Below are 14,852 nucleotides of genomic sequence, written 5' to 3' on the forward strand. Positions count from 1 at the left end.
AAAAAACAAAATAAAAAAAGTAAAAATTCTTTAAGCACATTTGACCATAATACATCAATGATCAAACAACCGATAAAAGTTCCACGTTTGCTCTTCCACTGGCGATACGATAACTATCAGGACCAAAAATTCAAGCAGATTAACGCCCTTAAACCAAATAGCAGAAATTGAGGCTTGCCCTTTTTTCAGCAATCTACATAAACAAGTTTGGCCTGGTTGCCTTGTATGTAGTTTTGAGTTTTCGGGTCGGCGGCCTAACTTTCCTAAACACCAAAGGGAATTTGATCTTAGAGGTCATGAAACTGCTTGGTACTCTCCCTCTTGCAAAGCTTTGCTGGGATGGTGGCTGTCTTTATAATTTGAATGCAATGACAGCGGACTCTGTGACGAGATGCCATCTCAGTGTACATCTGCTCCACTGCCCCATTCAATGTCGTGTCACGATACTCTTTGTATGTTGTGATAACCAGTCCTGCTTTGGTAACGCAGCCAGATTCCATAGTTCTTGACCGTGGTTGGGTTCTTCTCAAATATCTGTAAACAAAGAAATATTGGTGACATCCTTGGACATCAATGTAAAACATAGAACACCTAATTCGCATGATAAGCTAGAAATTCTCAAGGAGACGAAGATGTTTTCAGCCCTAGGCAAAAATTGAGTTATTGGAAGCTTGATTTTGCAACTCCTCTCAATGGATTATTCAGTGATGATGGTAGATCCCAGTGATATTTTAGTAAGAACGACAGTTATTAACGGTAAATAGAAAAATTTTCGAAGAAATTGGTGCCATTCTACCTCTCCTTAATTGAGAAAAACAAAGAAAATGTACAAGAAAGATAGCTCAGGAAACTTAACCAAAAAACGGAATCAGCCGGAAATATTCAACATGTGTTTAAAGGAGTCATGTCTTGTCCAAATGCTTGATGCAAACACGGACTTTCAACCCTAGCACTTCGGCAGTGATATTACAAATCTTCTTAGATGTAAACAGGAATCGATTTTTCCAATCACATGAGAGCACGTGAAGATTCAGTGATTTCACATCGGTATAGAAATTTTATAAATGTTACACAACATATTGACATGAGCGAGTGTGAAAATTCTTAGATTCCGGAAGAGCGTATAAATTTTAAACATGGACTCATTGGCAACAAGCCTGAAGCCACGTTCCAATGCATATGATAACACATGCATCAACTAATTCAACTAACTACCGCAACAAACAATCGTTATGCATATTTTCAAGAAAAAAATCCCAGAAAGTCGGTCATTTTACATACTGCATCTTCAACTAAAAGGGCCTAAATTAGATGAAACTACAACCTAAAAATTCCAGGAACACTTCCCAAGCACAGAGTGCGTGTCGTAAATTGATCACATTACGATTTAGTAGGTCTGGAAGTACGAAACTCACCAAAGATCATCTATCACAAGGGACCAGAAAAAGAACAAGGGAAATTGCACACCTCATTAATAGCAAGAACCTGACCATTGCTTTTCTTCACCTTCTTAAGCTTCCTCAAGAAGTACCTTCGAACATAAAAACCAATCCGCAAATACATTTAGTGCAATCACAAATAAATCTTTACTCAATTGTCCCAATTCCAATGCAACGAAATAAGTTTCTGCATGGAATATATCATAATAATCATCTCAGGCTAAGCAGCTTTTCCTACAATGAAAAAAAGGGTACCAAAACTTGGACTTGGCGCGGACTTCATTGGTGGCCCATAGCTTCATGCGGTAGATCTTCGGGTGTTCTTCCTTCTCAGTCGGCAGAGCTCTCCCCACCACCTGGTACTGATGGAACTGTACAAAATACAACACAAATAAACAATCAAACACAGTTAAAAACATTTTTAAACTAAAATAAAAATCAAATCAATGACGAAGAACGCAGTGTGCGTGGATGCATTACCCTGTAAGTTACCATTTCGATCGATTTCAAATTTTCAGCACCTTTCTCTTCTGCAGGGCGTTGGCGTGCCTGGGGTCGAAAGGTTTTGATGCAATGCTTCGCTGATAAAACCCTACTTGAACTATAATGAGCCACAGGATGCACTGGCCCATTTGGTTAATGGGTTCCGTTGGTATTGTGGGCTTTTTCTAGTACCATTGATGATTATATGGGCTCAATGGGCTTTACCAAAGTTGTGTTTTCTAATATTTTATTTTGATCCAAATTGTTACAATTATTAGTATTTTTAACTAAATAAATTTTTTTTAGCCATGTAATGATAAAAATTTAACAATGATTTTTGCATTTATTTATATGATTTTGAGATGAATTATCAAAATTGATAACCAAAGATAGTTTTAGCACCATAACTTATTCAACAAAAAAAGATATATGTCTAAAAATGTCACAACTCGATACATATATGACTAAAATTGATATCTTTCCTAACTTATATATATAACAAACGCATTTCGTGTGCGACATACACTGGTATATATATAAAAAATTTATTGTTTAATTCATTTTTATATGTATGTTTTCGAAATATATATTTTAAACTCACCTGATAACATTATAATTATGTTTGAATAATTCATGTACAAATTATAGTTTCAAGTTTTAGAACATACTATGCAAAACAATCATATATTCTTGAATGGTATGACATTTGAAAATAAAATAAAAAAATCTAAAATAACATACTGAACAAATATAACACTCTCAAATTTATCAACTATTAATACACATTTGAAAAAGAAAAAAGAAAAAGACAAAGTTGATTTGCGAGAGGCTTGATTTGAGAGTGTTGGAGGGATATATTTCAAAAATACCCAACGTGACAACAAAATGCAAAATTTTATGTAATAAATTTGAATTTCTTTTCAATTTTATCGATCTAAACAAGACAATTATTTAAAATTCATCATTTGACATTCATCAATCCAACTATAACGGGATATGACAAGCTACTTCAGAGCACTCGTTCGAATAAAAATGGAATAATATTGCGGAAGCGCTACTATATGATGTTGTGATACCAAACGCGCCACGGGAAGCATATTTAGATACCCAAAAAAATACATGTTTCAAACTGCTGATTTTGGCATATAAACCAAGAAGATTTTGCCTGGCAGTGTTCTGCACCAAAAGGGAGATGACGCTGTGTCCTCAAGATGTAAACAGTAAATATAGAACCAAAAAAAAGGATAAACAGATATTTGTTTTATCAACAGATACAGTAACGGTGAGAAGCGAGCTCCAAGTAAAAGAAATATATATATATTTCAAACAGCAACTTTATCTGTTTCTGAAGGAACATTAATCGGACTTGGGGAATATACATAAACTGCAAAATTCACCAAGAATGAGTCGCCCTCGTCACACCAAGAGTAACAGCAATGGAAGCTAGGATTGCCTGCAAAATATATTTGGAAATCAATCAACACCCAAAAGTAAGATAGTAACAGTTGCCAAAACCTCATGCAATCAAGGTTGTACAATGACTCAAATTCTCTCATACACAATTCACACACATTTTTCGAAATTAATATAAGAGCTGTTCCCCAAGTTATCTTCAATGCATTGGTACTAATTACACAAGGGCCAAAACGTCTTTCGCTCACAAAATCGGGAATACGAGGAATAAATGAACAAATACAGGAAAAAAGTAATGTAATGAGATAGATAGAAAGATGCTGTTCCTACTTCAATGTTCTAACCACCCAAGTCCAAACATCACAACTCCAAAAACCTAGACAAACTTTCATTTGACCCTCACATCTTTACTGAATCAGTACTTTTACTTACAAGCATTAAATTATAAAAAAATTTAATTTTGTTACACAAATCACGTATCATGGTAAAACACAATTACGTAACCGGAAAGCGATAGACATATGCCAAATTATATATTTATTTCTACAAAAATAAGACAACTGGAAAATGTAAGAAACACTTACAGCTAAAGTGCAGGCAACCAGACCAGCCTTTTCTCTGTAATCAAGCCGAACACACAACAGCAGCAAAGCACCAATATACCATGGAATGGTACCAAGAAAGAAACCGCTTATAAACCTTGCATACAAAGTCAAGAAAGCTAGCAATTAGCACCCAACAGAAAACCTGCATGCCAAACTTGATGCAGTTCAAGTTACAATAACCAGTAACTCCTTGAAGAATTTTAACACGTTTTAGCACCTAAACATAAAATATGCAATGAAGGTAGAAAACTTATTAACTCAACCGTCAAGAATTTGGCCAAATTGTTTTGAGCCATTCCCTCAAGGTCCCTCTTAATATATAAAAGAGAGCAGCTATCTGGCAAGTGACAACAATATTCTTTTGTCGAAAAAAACATAAATAAATTAACCAAAATTTTTAAGGTTTTATGTTATACTTGAATTAGAAATACAACCATATTAGTTCAGCATTGAATTTTTGGATCAATAGCTAAGGACAAGACAAACTAAAAGAGGCATGGAAAAAATAATTTTTAAAACAGCAAAAACTTGGAATATGTTAGCAAAATATAGCAAAAACATGGAACATGTTGGGAAACAGAGTAAAAACAATGACAATCAAATTCAGAGAAAGCAATATTCTTTTCCCCCCTAGATAGAAATAAGACAGCAAGGTGAAATCAGTTTTAGTTCCACAATAGCAATCACCAACCAAAATAATTCAATGAGTGCAAGAAAAGTATGTCGACGTGACAAATATTATGTAGAATACCCAAATTGGGAATAACTTAGTACAGTCAAAATCCTCCAACATATCAGTTTTGGCCATTAAAGATTTTTGACCTAAAACAACCAAGGGATACTAAATATTTATGATGGGTACTGATGCTGATAAAGTCTCCTCGAGCAAACAAAAGAATATCAGGTGTATGAAAAATCACAGTAGTTGTGGGGGGGAACTCACAAGAACCATCCAATTCCAATACCACAACAAGGAAGCCTCTCCTCTCTAAATGGTCGTCCTGCAACAACAGCATAACCTAGAAAATAACAAAAGGAAACGAAAAAGAGAAGATCAGTATGGTGCCAAATGTAAATTATGGGATACTCCCATTTAGAAGAAACTACCAACAAGGTTTATCTCTTAGCAATCCAGAATAAACACGTCATCTCCGGCCGGAAAAAATTCCTAGAAACTATCTAGACAATCAACAAAATACGCTGTATAGAAACTGATCGAGAAAATTACCGGGAACTATCTGATATCCGTGATGATAGTATTGAGGAGGTCCACCTGAAAATCCAGGAGGGTGCGTGGGTTGAGGAAATCCGATAACCGGCTGCGACGGAGGAGGAGGAGGCTGATAATTCGCCACACCTTGAAAAGTGCCATAATAATAATTCGGCGGCGGAGGAGGAGGAGCTGATGGATTATGGCCTCTGCTTTTCTCTCCAGCTTGTTCGCTCATTTTTCCTTGCCGATGAAGATTTGATTTCAAAGCAGTCCACAGCTTACCAGTCTCACGCGCTGAAATGAGCTCACTCTGCTTCCCACAATCTCTCCATTTTATGGGCTGATGCTATTTAATTATAGTAGACCAGCGGTCGGGCCGCGTGCTCTGGAAATTAAGATGAACTAGTTTTTTTTAACAAATAATTTTAAAATAAAAATTATTAATTTTTGAAATTAAAATAAAGCGAGAAATAAATTGGAATAATATTTTGGAATGTTAATTTTTTTTTTTATCGACATATCGAAAATTAGTTATCTTATATTTTAATTTTAATTATAAAGGTACACAAAATGTGTTAGAAAATCGACTTTTGAAACATATGAAAGTTTTTCCTTAGTTAAGTAAAAGAGAGTTATCATGTAAATTTAGTCAGACTTCATATTGAAGAACCAAATAGTTTATTATACTTGAGTTTTGCGTGTGTTTGTATAATATATATATAAAATAATAATAATAATAATAATAATAATAAATAAAAGATATGTGATTATTTTGTTATAGTTTTAATTATTATTTGAATAATAATGATGCAATTATATTAAATATATTATTTGATTTTTTTAAAAAAGTGGACGAGTATAGATAGATTAATATAGATAAGTAAGTAATTCAAAAATACTAGCAAATAATTATTGTTTTATGTAGTACTTAGAATATGTTATATAGGAAAAATAAAATAAAATATATATAAGTTCGAATGAAAAAGATATTTAATTTATTATATATATATATATATATCTAACTAAAAACGTTTTTTAAAAAGTAATTTCTTAGTTTTTTTAAAAAAATTAAGAAACCAAAGAATATGATATTTTCTGAATATATGCTTCATTATTTTTAAAATAAAATAACAGCATTCAATCCAAACACAAAACCGATCTAAATTATTTTTTTTAAAAGTAACAATTAAATAAAAAAAGTGTTAATCAGCTCTAACATGCCATAAATTACGGATTCAAAAAATTTTAAAAATGTTAACGCATCTTTTGATCAATATAGTAAGTATCCGAAAAAAGAATATTTTGTTTTTGTTGTCAAATTTATTCAATGCAAACTACAGTAGGGTCTGCTCCAGTGAGATAGAACTTTGACGGACGTACGTACGTACGTATAATTGTAATGGAATATGTTTCATCAGTCAGAAATTAGGGGTGTGAGGTTTTTGAAATGATGGCAGACGAAACTTTCTGAGTAAGCTGATAAATAACAAGAGAAGTGATTTTTTTTAGGGTAAATCATTACCAACCATTTCCAGAACTGGAAGCATAATTTGATTGGATTTGGAGAGCATACGGATCCATATATAATCTCTGTTGCAGGATCTAACCACATTGAAGGCCTACAAATCTGCCTTCACGACGAAACTTGAGTCTCAGTCCCCAGTGACCAGTCAGTTTTCATCAACGTTGGAGATTCATTGCAGGTACGTACTTAACCCTGGAAATTCTATAAAAGAGGCCTTATAGCACGCATATAATTCTCATGCAAGGGAGATGATCGCCTCTTGTCTCAGTTGTGTTTGCATTTTTGCATGCTTTACAATGAATGCTTGTTCGAGATGTGTTGGTACTAGCTACCCCCAAACATAAACTTAAGTTTACCCATGAAAACAATTATTATTCGACGAGGAGGAGTAGTAAGTAACATTAATCTTTGTCCAACTAACCCATTGGATCGTTGAATATACACTCTGAGACTTTTCTCCTTCCGCTGTTCAATCTGTGCAAAAAAATAAATAAATTTTGCGTATAAAAAAATCAATTAAATCAACCCCTGAATACATGCACGTTTTGTATATATGTGTGTGTGTATAATACACAATAATACACACACATGGATCGGTTAAAAGAGGAACGAGGAGAGCCAAATGTAGTTTCTTAAACTGCTGACTCAACTAATGATAAACTTCTAACATCGCTGCTACAACGTTGTCTGCCCCCATATATACCATATATATTTCTTGTTGGCAGACGTAGTTACCAATCTGAAACCTACTACACATGCAGATAAAAATAGTTGGCCCTAAAAAACCTGAGAACTTCTGCTCCTCTTGTTTAAACTTTAAAGGCAAAATTCATTTCCAACAGCAACGAAGTGAGTAAAAAGAACAGCCTTACATAAGAACTGAGTTACAGGTGGGAAGTAATAACATTGCATATTGACTTGAAAAATGCAGGACAAATCACATAACACATGGAATCTAGAAACAAATGGTCCAGTAAAACACCACAATTCAACCACACCCGCTATTGAAACAGGGCTCTCTGGAAGTTTTCAGCGATAATTATTTAGAGGGTCAGCAGCCTTTCCGGATCTTGCATCAGTCCATGCCTTAGCTATTGTTCGCTTCATCTCCTCATCACCATCCTCATACATATTCTGCAAATGGATAATAAATCATTTGAATTGCAAATGCACACGTGCAAGTTAAATTCAAGGTTAGACGAACATACCTTCATCAAGTCCATTATACCAGCCATTGGGTCGCTGCCTTTGTCCAAATTCGGCTTCAGCTGTACAATTGTAACGAGAACAACTTAGTATAAAGTTTTAAAATAAAGAAAATTCATTTTGAGTGTCGAGAAGAATTACCTTATCTTCCTTTGAAGTGCAAATCCAACCAGTTACCCTTGGAAGCTTTAGTTAAAGTGATAACCACCCTTTTAGGCTTCACAATCAATTTGCATTTTTCAGGAATAATCTCCTTGTTCAGCTTAGGTACAGCACACCGATAGTTCTTCCCTTGGACATCATGAAATTTCACATCAAAGGACATTGGTTTGAAGTCTGTTTCGGTCTTCTCCTTGTCAACCCCCTCCAATGAGATATAAATCTAGGAAAGAAGAACAAAAATTGTCATTAGCGACAGTTAATATATAAAAGCAATAAATATAAAAGAAATAAAGAATCTCAGCCAGAGAGGGCACTAAAAGAAGTAGCAATAATCACGATGCAATAATTTTACCAATACAGGTAAGTTTATGCACAAAATAATGTCACGAAAATGACTTCATCTCGAAAAAATAATTACTTTTATATAAATAGGTAAACTGCAAATTTCAACAGCTAGTACTGGAAAATCACATATGGCCAGGCCAGGAGTAATAGTGTTACCTTTCACTCAAGAGATACAAATATAGACAAAGTCGTGTACTTACCCTATGTCAAAAGACGAAGATATGCATTTCTACATCAACAAAACAAAAGTCCACCACAAACATGAATTCTAACCTTCAACTGATCACTTTCCTGTTCCCAGCTAAAGGAACTGAGAGTAGCATAATTCAATGTCGGGTTTGATGCAGTCTTTGTTACATTTGTTACTGGAGTTGGCATGTGTACAGCTGAAACTGGAGCTGGTGTTTGAGAAGATGGTTTTGCAGCAGCTTCAGTAGATAACTGGACACAAAGGCACAAGCAATTGGCATAAAGTGGTCAAACACATTGTTATGAATGATAACACACTCCTTTCTCCCATATTTTAAAAACTGCAAGAATTACTATATCCCAAATACACATAGAGCTTAATTATGAATGAAAAGTAATAAGTTCGTATAATCCTTAATACACAAGGAGCTGAATTAAGATGGAGATACACAACAAATCAACTATTGATACTCAAATCTCCAAATATTTAACCAAAAATTGTATTACTCATTTGGATTTCAAGTGTACCACGAAAACAAGTTTATACAAGACGTTCAGAAAAACATACAATCATCAGGTTTACTTGCAAGCCTGTTAAATTCCCAAAAGCCACTCACGGCACATCTTCCAAGTGAAGGTGCGGGAAAGTTCTCAAATAAAGAAGTAAATGATCCGGAATTATATTCAACATTGAGAGGAGAGTATTATGCAAATGCAAAATGATAAAATTAAACCGAGGAAACGATAAGATATAATCAGCAACGAGATACAAAAAGGTGAGCCGCCATTTCACCAGTCAAATCTAAGCAGAAAAGAAGGAGATCCAAGCAAGTAAAGAAAAACTCAAAATAAAAGAATAGAGAAGGAAAACCCAAAAACCTTTTCCAAATCACGAATCTCAGATGAAATGATAGAGACGACGCGGGGCCTCTTCGCAATGCTTTGAAGCTGTTTCAGTTCCTCCAAGTCCAGAATCAAATCTTCACTGCCCGCCATTTCAATAACTGTCCTGAAAACAAACTATGTTCGAATTACTGAATTTCCCGGTACAGAAACAGCTGTTTACGCTGCTGTCACTACTCAATTTGTAGGGTTTCTGCACATTGTTCTGGTCTTCTGGAGAAAGCCAGATTTTAGTTTCCAAAGAAGATTCTAGATTTCGTTAAATTAATTCCCGATTTAATCGGGCTACTGGTGACATGGACCTAGGCCCATGATCAACTCCTTTGGGCCCAATTAAGGGGCTAGAGATGTGCATGTCGTCATATCAACGATTTCGATGGCACATCATAATTCATATTCAATGATGTAAAATATTTTGGTTTTTTGTTGATCAAATATTTACATTGTTTATTGGATATATAGTGAACCCATTCTAAAAAATAAAATCACGAAGTTGTCAATAAATTAATATTTGTTAATAGAATCACAAAACAACTTTCGACTAGGTTTTTTTTGAGACGGTCTCACGAATTTTTATCGGTGAGACGGGTGAACCCTACCAATATTCACAATAAAAAATAATACTCTTAGCATAAAAAATAATATTTTTCACTGGATGACTCAAATAAGATATCAATCTCACAAAATATGACCCGTGAGACCGTCTCACACAATTTTTTATCAATATTTAAACCACGTATTACTGCCGACGAAATCTCTCATATTAAAATATGCATTGGTATGCACATAATTTTTTTCCGAGTCCAGTCTGAACGTGAAAAAGCAAAGTCCAAACAATTCTTCCACTGCATATATCTTTTGTACAATAAAGGGGAAGACAAATTATACAATATGTAATCTGCAATAAGATAATTTATTTACAAGTATATGGACATAGAATCCCGTATTCGTGGCTAACTTTTCCGAGTCGTGGATAGCTAAAGCAATCGACTATACGATCGATAAATCTGGAGAAATCAATGGCGGATGATCCCCCACAAAACAAATATAAACCAATCGCTATATTTCATGGATGGCCGGCCTGAATGCTTTCAAGTAAAATGATTTCCTACTTTCTGGATCATGGAATGAACCAATTCTTGGCAACGCCTTGAATCGTTCTCTGATTTTCGATTCAATAACACTGAATTTAATATACATACAAACACATATATATTCATCCAAATCCAAACACATGATAAACTATACGAAATCGATCGTAACTCCACTCCGGCAGTACCCCTCAGGATATGTATTTGGATCAACGATTTGTGTCTTTTAAATTATTTTTAAGAATATGTGAACATGCTATATATGTGTGTATGTGTGTATATATATCAAATATATATTATATATATATAATTTAGTTTAGAATACTAGAGAAAACCCTTCCTTTAAAAGATATTTTACTATAATTGTCTTCCCTTGAAAAATTTGAAGGCCAGCAAATATATGAGTACTGAATGCAGCAAACTCTCATATCCCTTCTGTTTAACCTGTTCAAGTTCAATGGTAATTAAGAGACAGTACCACGAGAAACAAAACGAACAAAAAAACAAGTACAGAGGATCCATAATTAAAAAAATTATTTCTAAATGAAAATAAAGTAGAGGAACAGAAATTTATGTTACGATTCATTTCTTTACATTAATTTGAATTTTTTTACTGTTTTGGTATAATTAGCTTGTATATATTATTGATTATTACAAAATACAAATACATGAGGATTGAATAAATAAATTAAAAACTTAAGTCTTTACCTGTGTTGCATTTGAAGTTAAGGAAATAGAAGCCGTGGAAGGTGAAGAATGACTAGACAAAGCAGAGAGCCCGATATTATAAGCCATCGTACCATCGGGATGGAACAAACCATAATTCCTCTCTGTCGTCGGGCCGGGCTTCATGTCTTCATTAAATAGAGCAAACAAATAAATCTCAAGTCTCATGTTAGGTCTGAGTGGAGTCCCTTCATTTTCCAGCTGCCGTCTGAACAAATTTCTATTATAAGTCGCTGCGTTTTCAATGGTGGCGCCGATTTCATTGGAATCTCCTTTAGAAGGCCAGCCCGTTTCTGAAACCCGAACTTCTATCCCTCCGAAACCTAATCTCGCCATGGCGAAAATGACTGCGTCAACTTGAGCGTATAACATGTTGTCGTAATGGAGATTTGTGTACGGGTCGAGCATTCCTGGATTCGGGTTCATAAGTACGTAGTTCAAAGGAATATTATCCGGTTCGTCTTTGAATGCGAAATACGGGTACGCGTTGATCCAAAATGGGGACTTGGTTGTTTCAAGAAACCTCAGAATCTGGGGCATTACGGCCGTTGAGCTCCGCCTGAAAACTGCCCGCTGAAGGCGGGTATGATTCTTGAAGAACTGCTAAAGAATTTGGCGAGGAGACTTTAATGAATTGATCAAGTCCCAGCCGAACCAAAGCGGCGTGGATGTTAACCATGGCGGGGACGAGGTAGGTTATCAGCGTGGTGTCACCGCCGGTGAAAACCTCGTTGCCGACGGAGATTCCAGTGATCCTTGTGGAAGGAAAATATGGTTCGATGTGAGTGTAAACCCATTGAACGGCTTGGTTTGGGTCGGTTAATGTTGGTAGAATCTCGTTTTCCACTGTCACGATGAGTTGGACAGTCGAGTTCGCAAATGATGTCAAGATTTGAGGGTTCGTGTCGTAGATTCGGACTTTTGAAAGTTTAAGTGATCGGAGAAGATCAAGAACTTTATCCGGTGGTAGCAAATTGTCGGCCACTTGCCCATAGTTGATGCCCAATGATTCTACATCGCTAATAAACCTTAAACCTGTAATTAATGCAAACCTCAATCAATCCACAATGATAATCACAACTTTTTTGCATATGATTTCATACATTAATTAATCTGATACTAATCCTTAAACGATAAAACACACATATCATAACATGCATTTAATCTAATGATCAAGCTTATAGCATTGGGGGGAGAGGAAATTATTTACAAGAACATGCGTACCTGATAAATTTAGAAAGATTAATGCAACAAGAATATGTATCAACACAAGATTCTTGCTCGGGACTAATTTTCCCATTAGAGCTAGAAATTAATTCTAAGCACTAAATTAGCGAGAAAAGGGAGAAAGGGAAATGAAATGGACGTAGAAAAGAGTGATTTATAGTGTTAGCGTGAATTCTTTTCTTTACTTGTTTGGGTTTTAGTTTATTAAGGAGAGAGGGTTTCAGTTGGTGCTTTGCCTTTTGGCTGATTTAGTGATCGTTTTGCTCTTCTCATATATATCTTCTACTTATAATTTTGATAGGTTCTTTTTATTCATGTCTTTTTCAAGAGGCTATTGGTGGTCTTATAAGTTATACCAACTCTTTCTTCACACAAAAGCAAAGAGGTCTTTGAATCTCATTACTTTTCTTTTTTAATTCTTTTTATATGTTTTGTTTATAATTAAAGCCCAAATCAGTGGCAAATTAAATTTATATATTAATATGTATATATAATTAGTATCTTTTAGTATACATTTGTTTGATTCATATCAATATTGTTTTTCATCAGATTAATATGCATGCATATACTTTTAATTTGCAAATATTGTTAGAAATTTTTTTTTTCATTTTAAGTGATTGAGTCACATTAATACTCTCTTTAATTAAAATGCAGCTGGTACATATTTTTTTAACAAATATTTATGAATGGTTAACATGTGGCAAAATAATAATTCACTAATTTAGTCAATGATTTAATTTAGGGACCAATAACAATATGGCTTAAAGTAACTGCCGATTTTTATTTTTTATTTATAAAAAATGCTTGGTTGCAAAAGATCTATTTCTCATAAAAATTAATTCGAATAACTCTAATTAAAACTATATGACCACACTAGTCAAAGAAGGTGTTGGGAGAGAGAATCAACTCATGATCATTGATCAAACGCTCACTTATTTCACCAACTCAGACAATCGTTAAGTGAATATATGATATATATATTTTTATCAAACTATATGTTGATTATGTCAAAAGCGAAATATTATAATATGAATCATAATTGTCTCACAAGCTCATTAATTCAAACTAATGTTAATATATAATAAATACATGCCATAAGCCAAATTAAAAGCCCGAGTATTAATCAATTGATGAATGGGGCGAAGATTTATACCATTTAAGTCATGAGATTCCTCTTGAGCAAAAATTAGACAATGCTATTGGTGGAGGTTTCAAAGCAAAACGAAAGAAAAGTGGAAGGAATTTGGTAAGTGGATAAGAAATTAATAAAGAGCTAGTAGAGAATGACCATGTTACTTTAGTATATTGGTGTCTTTATCTTTAGATTCCTTGTCTGCAATTTCCTTTTTGCCATAGGTAATGAAAGATATGAATAAACTAATTCAATAAAGTTTTGATTGTTAATAATAAATCATGCTAGCTTAAATTAATTAAATCTATAGTTAAATTTAGGGCTGCAAAAAGGATTCATGCATGCCGTAAATTTATTTGTACACATGCATGCATGATGAATCTTGAGTACTACTTGTAAAGCAAATTCAAGGGGTTCTTACTTCTGGCAAGTCCCATTTCGAAAGCCTTTTTTCCCCTTATTTTGTGGAATCTGATGCACGTGTGATGCCACATATATAAAGGACTTAATTGAGAGCCATGACCACACGATGTCCAGCAAAAATACTTTCAAATTTTTAGATATAATTTTTTCCACTTTTTTCTCGTTCAAATATCGTTGGTGATACTCACGGGAAATTCAGGGTCAGATTCCAGCAAGGGTCACTAGTCCAGACGCAGGTTTTGAAATTACCTTGAGCCTGAAATCACAAAGAAGACCGTTAGGAGGGGGCCAGGAGGGTGTCCTGGCGTAGCCCCTCCGACGCTCAAGTCAGTGACTGAGGATGTATGGGGGGAGCAGCTAAGGGTGCTGCTGAAAACAATATATTGAATCCCTAATTATACGCTCAAACCTGGTATTTATAGGAGAATACATGGGCTTGTCATGGGCCATTCACCTGCGGGCCTTAGATATGGGCCGGAAGTTTGGGCCGGATCTTGATGGGTTCATCCCAGGGGTATCACCAGTCTCCCCCTCCCGAGTCGAACTGAATCGTAGGTTCAAAGTTCGATTAATTGCGTTGTTCTAGGTTTACAACATGTGAGTTGTGTGTCCTTCTCGCCATCTGTCAGTCTCCAAAAATTTGGAAACAAATAAAGTCGCAATCCTGTAGCGTCGCCCCCTCCCCACGCTCGCCGCTCGCCCCTGCCGCGCACAACGCCCCAGCTGCGCGCCACTCGCCCTGTCGACGCTCGCCGCCAGCGTACAATTCT

The 14,852-nt window shown here is 35.0% G+C and overlaps 1 protein-coding gene and 2 pseudogenes across 1 annotated transcript; all 3 read right to left on the minus strand.

Annotated features, from left to right (window-relative positions):
- Window position 1: 1 nt before the first annotated feature.
- Window positions 2–5,495, minus strand: LOC142555952 (large ribosomal subunit protein eL20y-like; annotated as a pseudogene).
- A 2,033-nt stretch (window positions 5,496–7,528) lies between these two features.
- LOC142555953 (uncharacterized) lies at window positions 7,529–9,720 on the minus strand. Its single transcript, XM_075667127.1, is given in 6 exon segments — window positions 7,529–7,812; window positions 7,887–7,946; window positions 8,026–8,037; window positions 8,039–8,266; window positions 8,665–8,832; window positions 9,460–9,720. Coding segments are annotated over 6 exon segments (690 nt in total). The 5' UTR covers window positions 9,577–9,720; the 3' UTR covers window positions 7,529–7,707.
- Window positions 9,721–10,377: 657 nt separating this feature from the next.
- Window positions 10,378–12,763, minus strand: LOC142556720 (glucan endo-1,3-beta-glucosidase 14-like; annotated as a pseudogene).
- Window positions 12,764–14,852: the final 2,089 nt, after the last annotated feature.

This window comes from Primulina tabacum, chromosome 9 (assembly GCF_025594145.1).
Source record: "Primulina tabacum isolate GXHZ01 chromosome 9, ASM2559414v2, whole genome shotgun sequence".
Classification (NCBI taxonomy): Eukaryota; Viridiplantae; Streptophyta; class Magnoliopsida; order Lamiales; family Gesneriaceae; genus Primulina; species Primulina tabacum.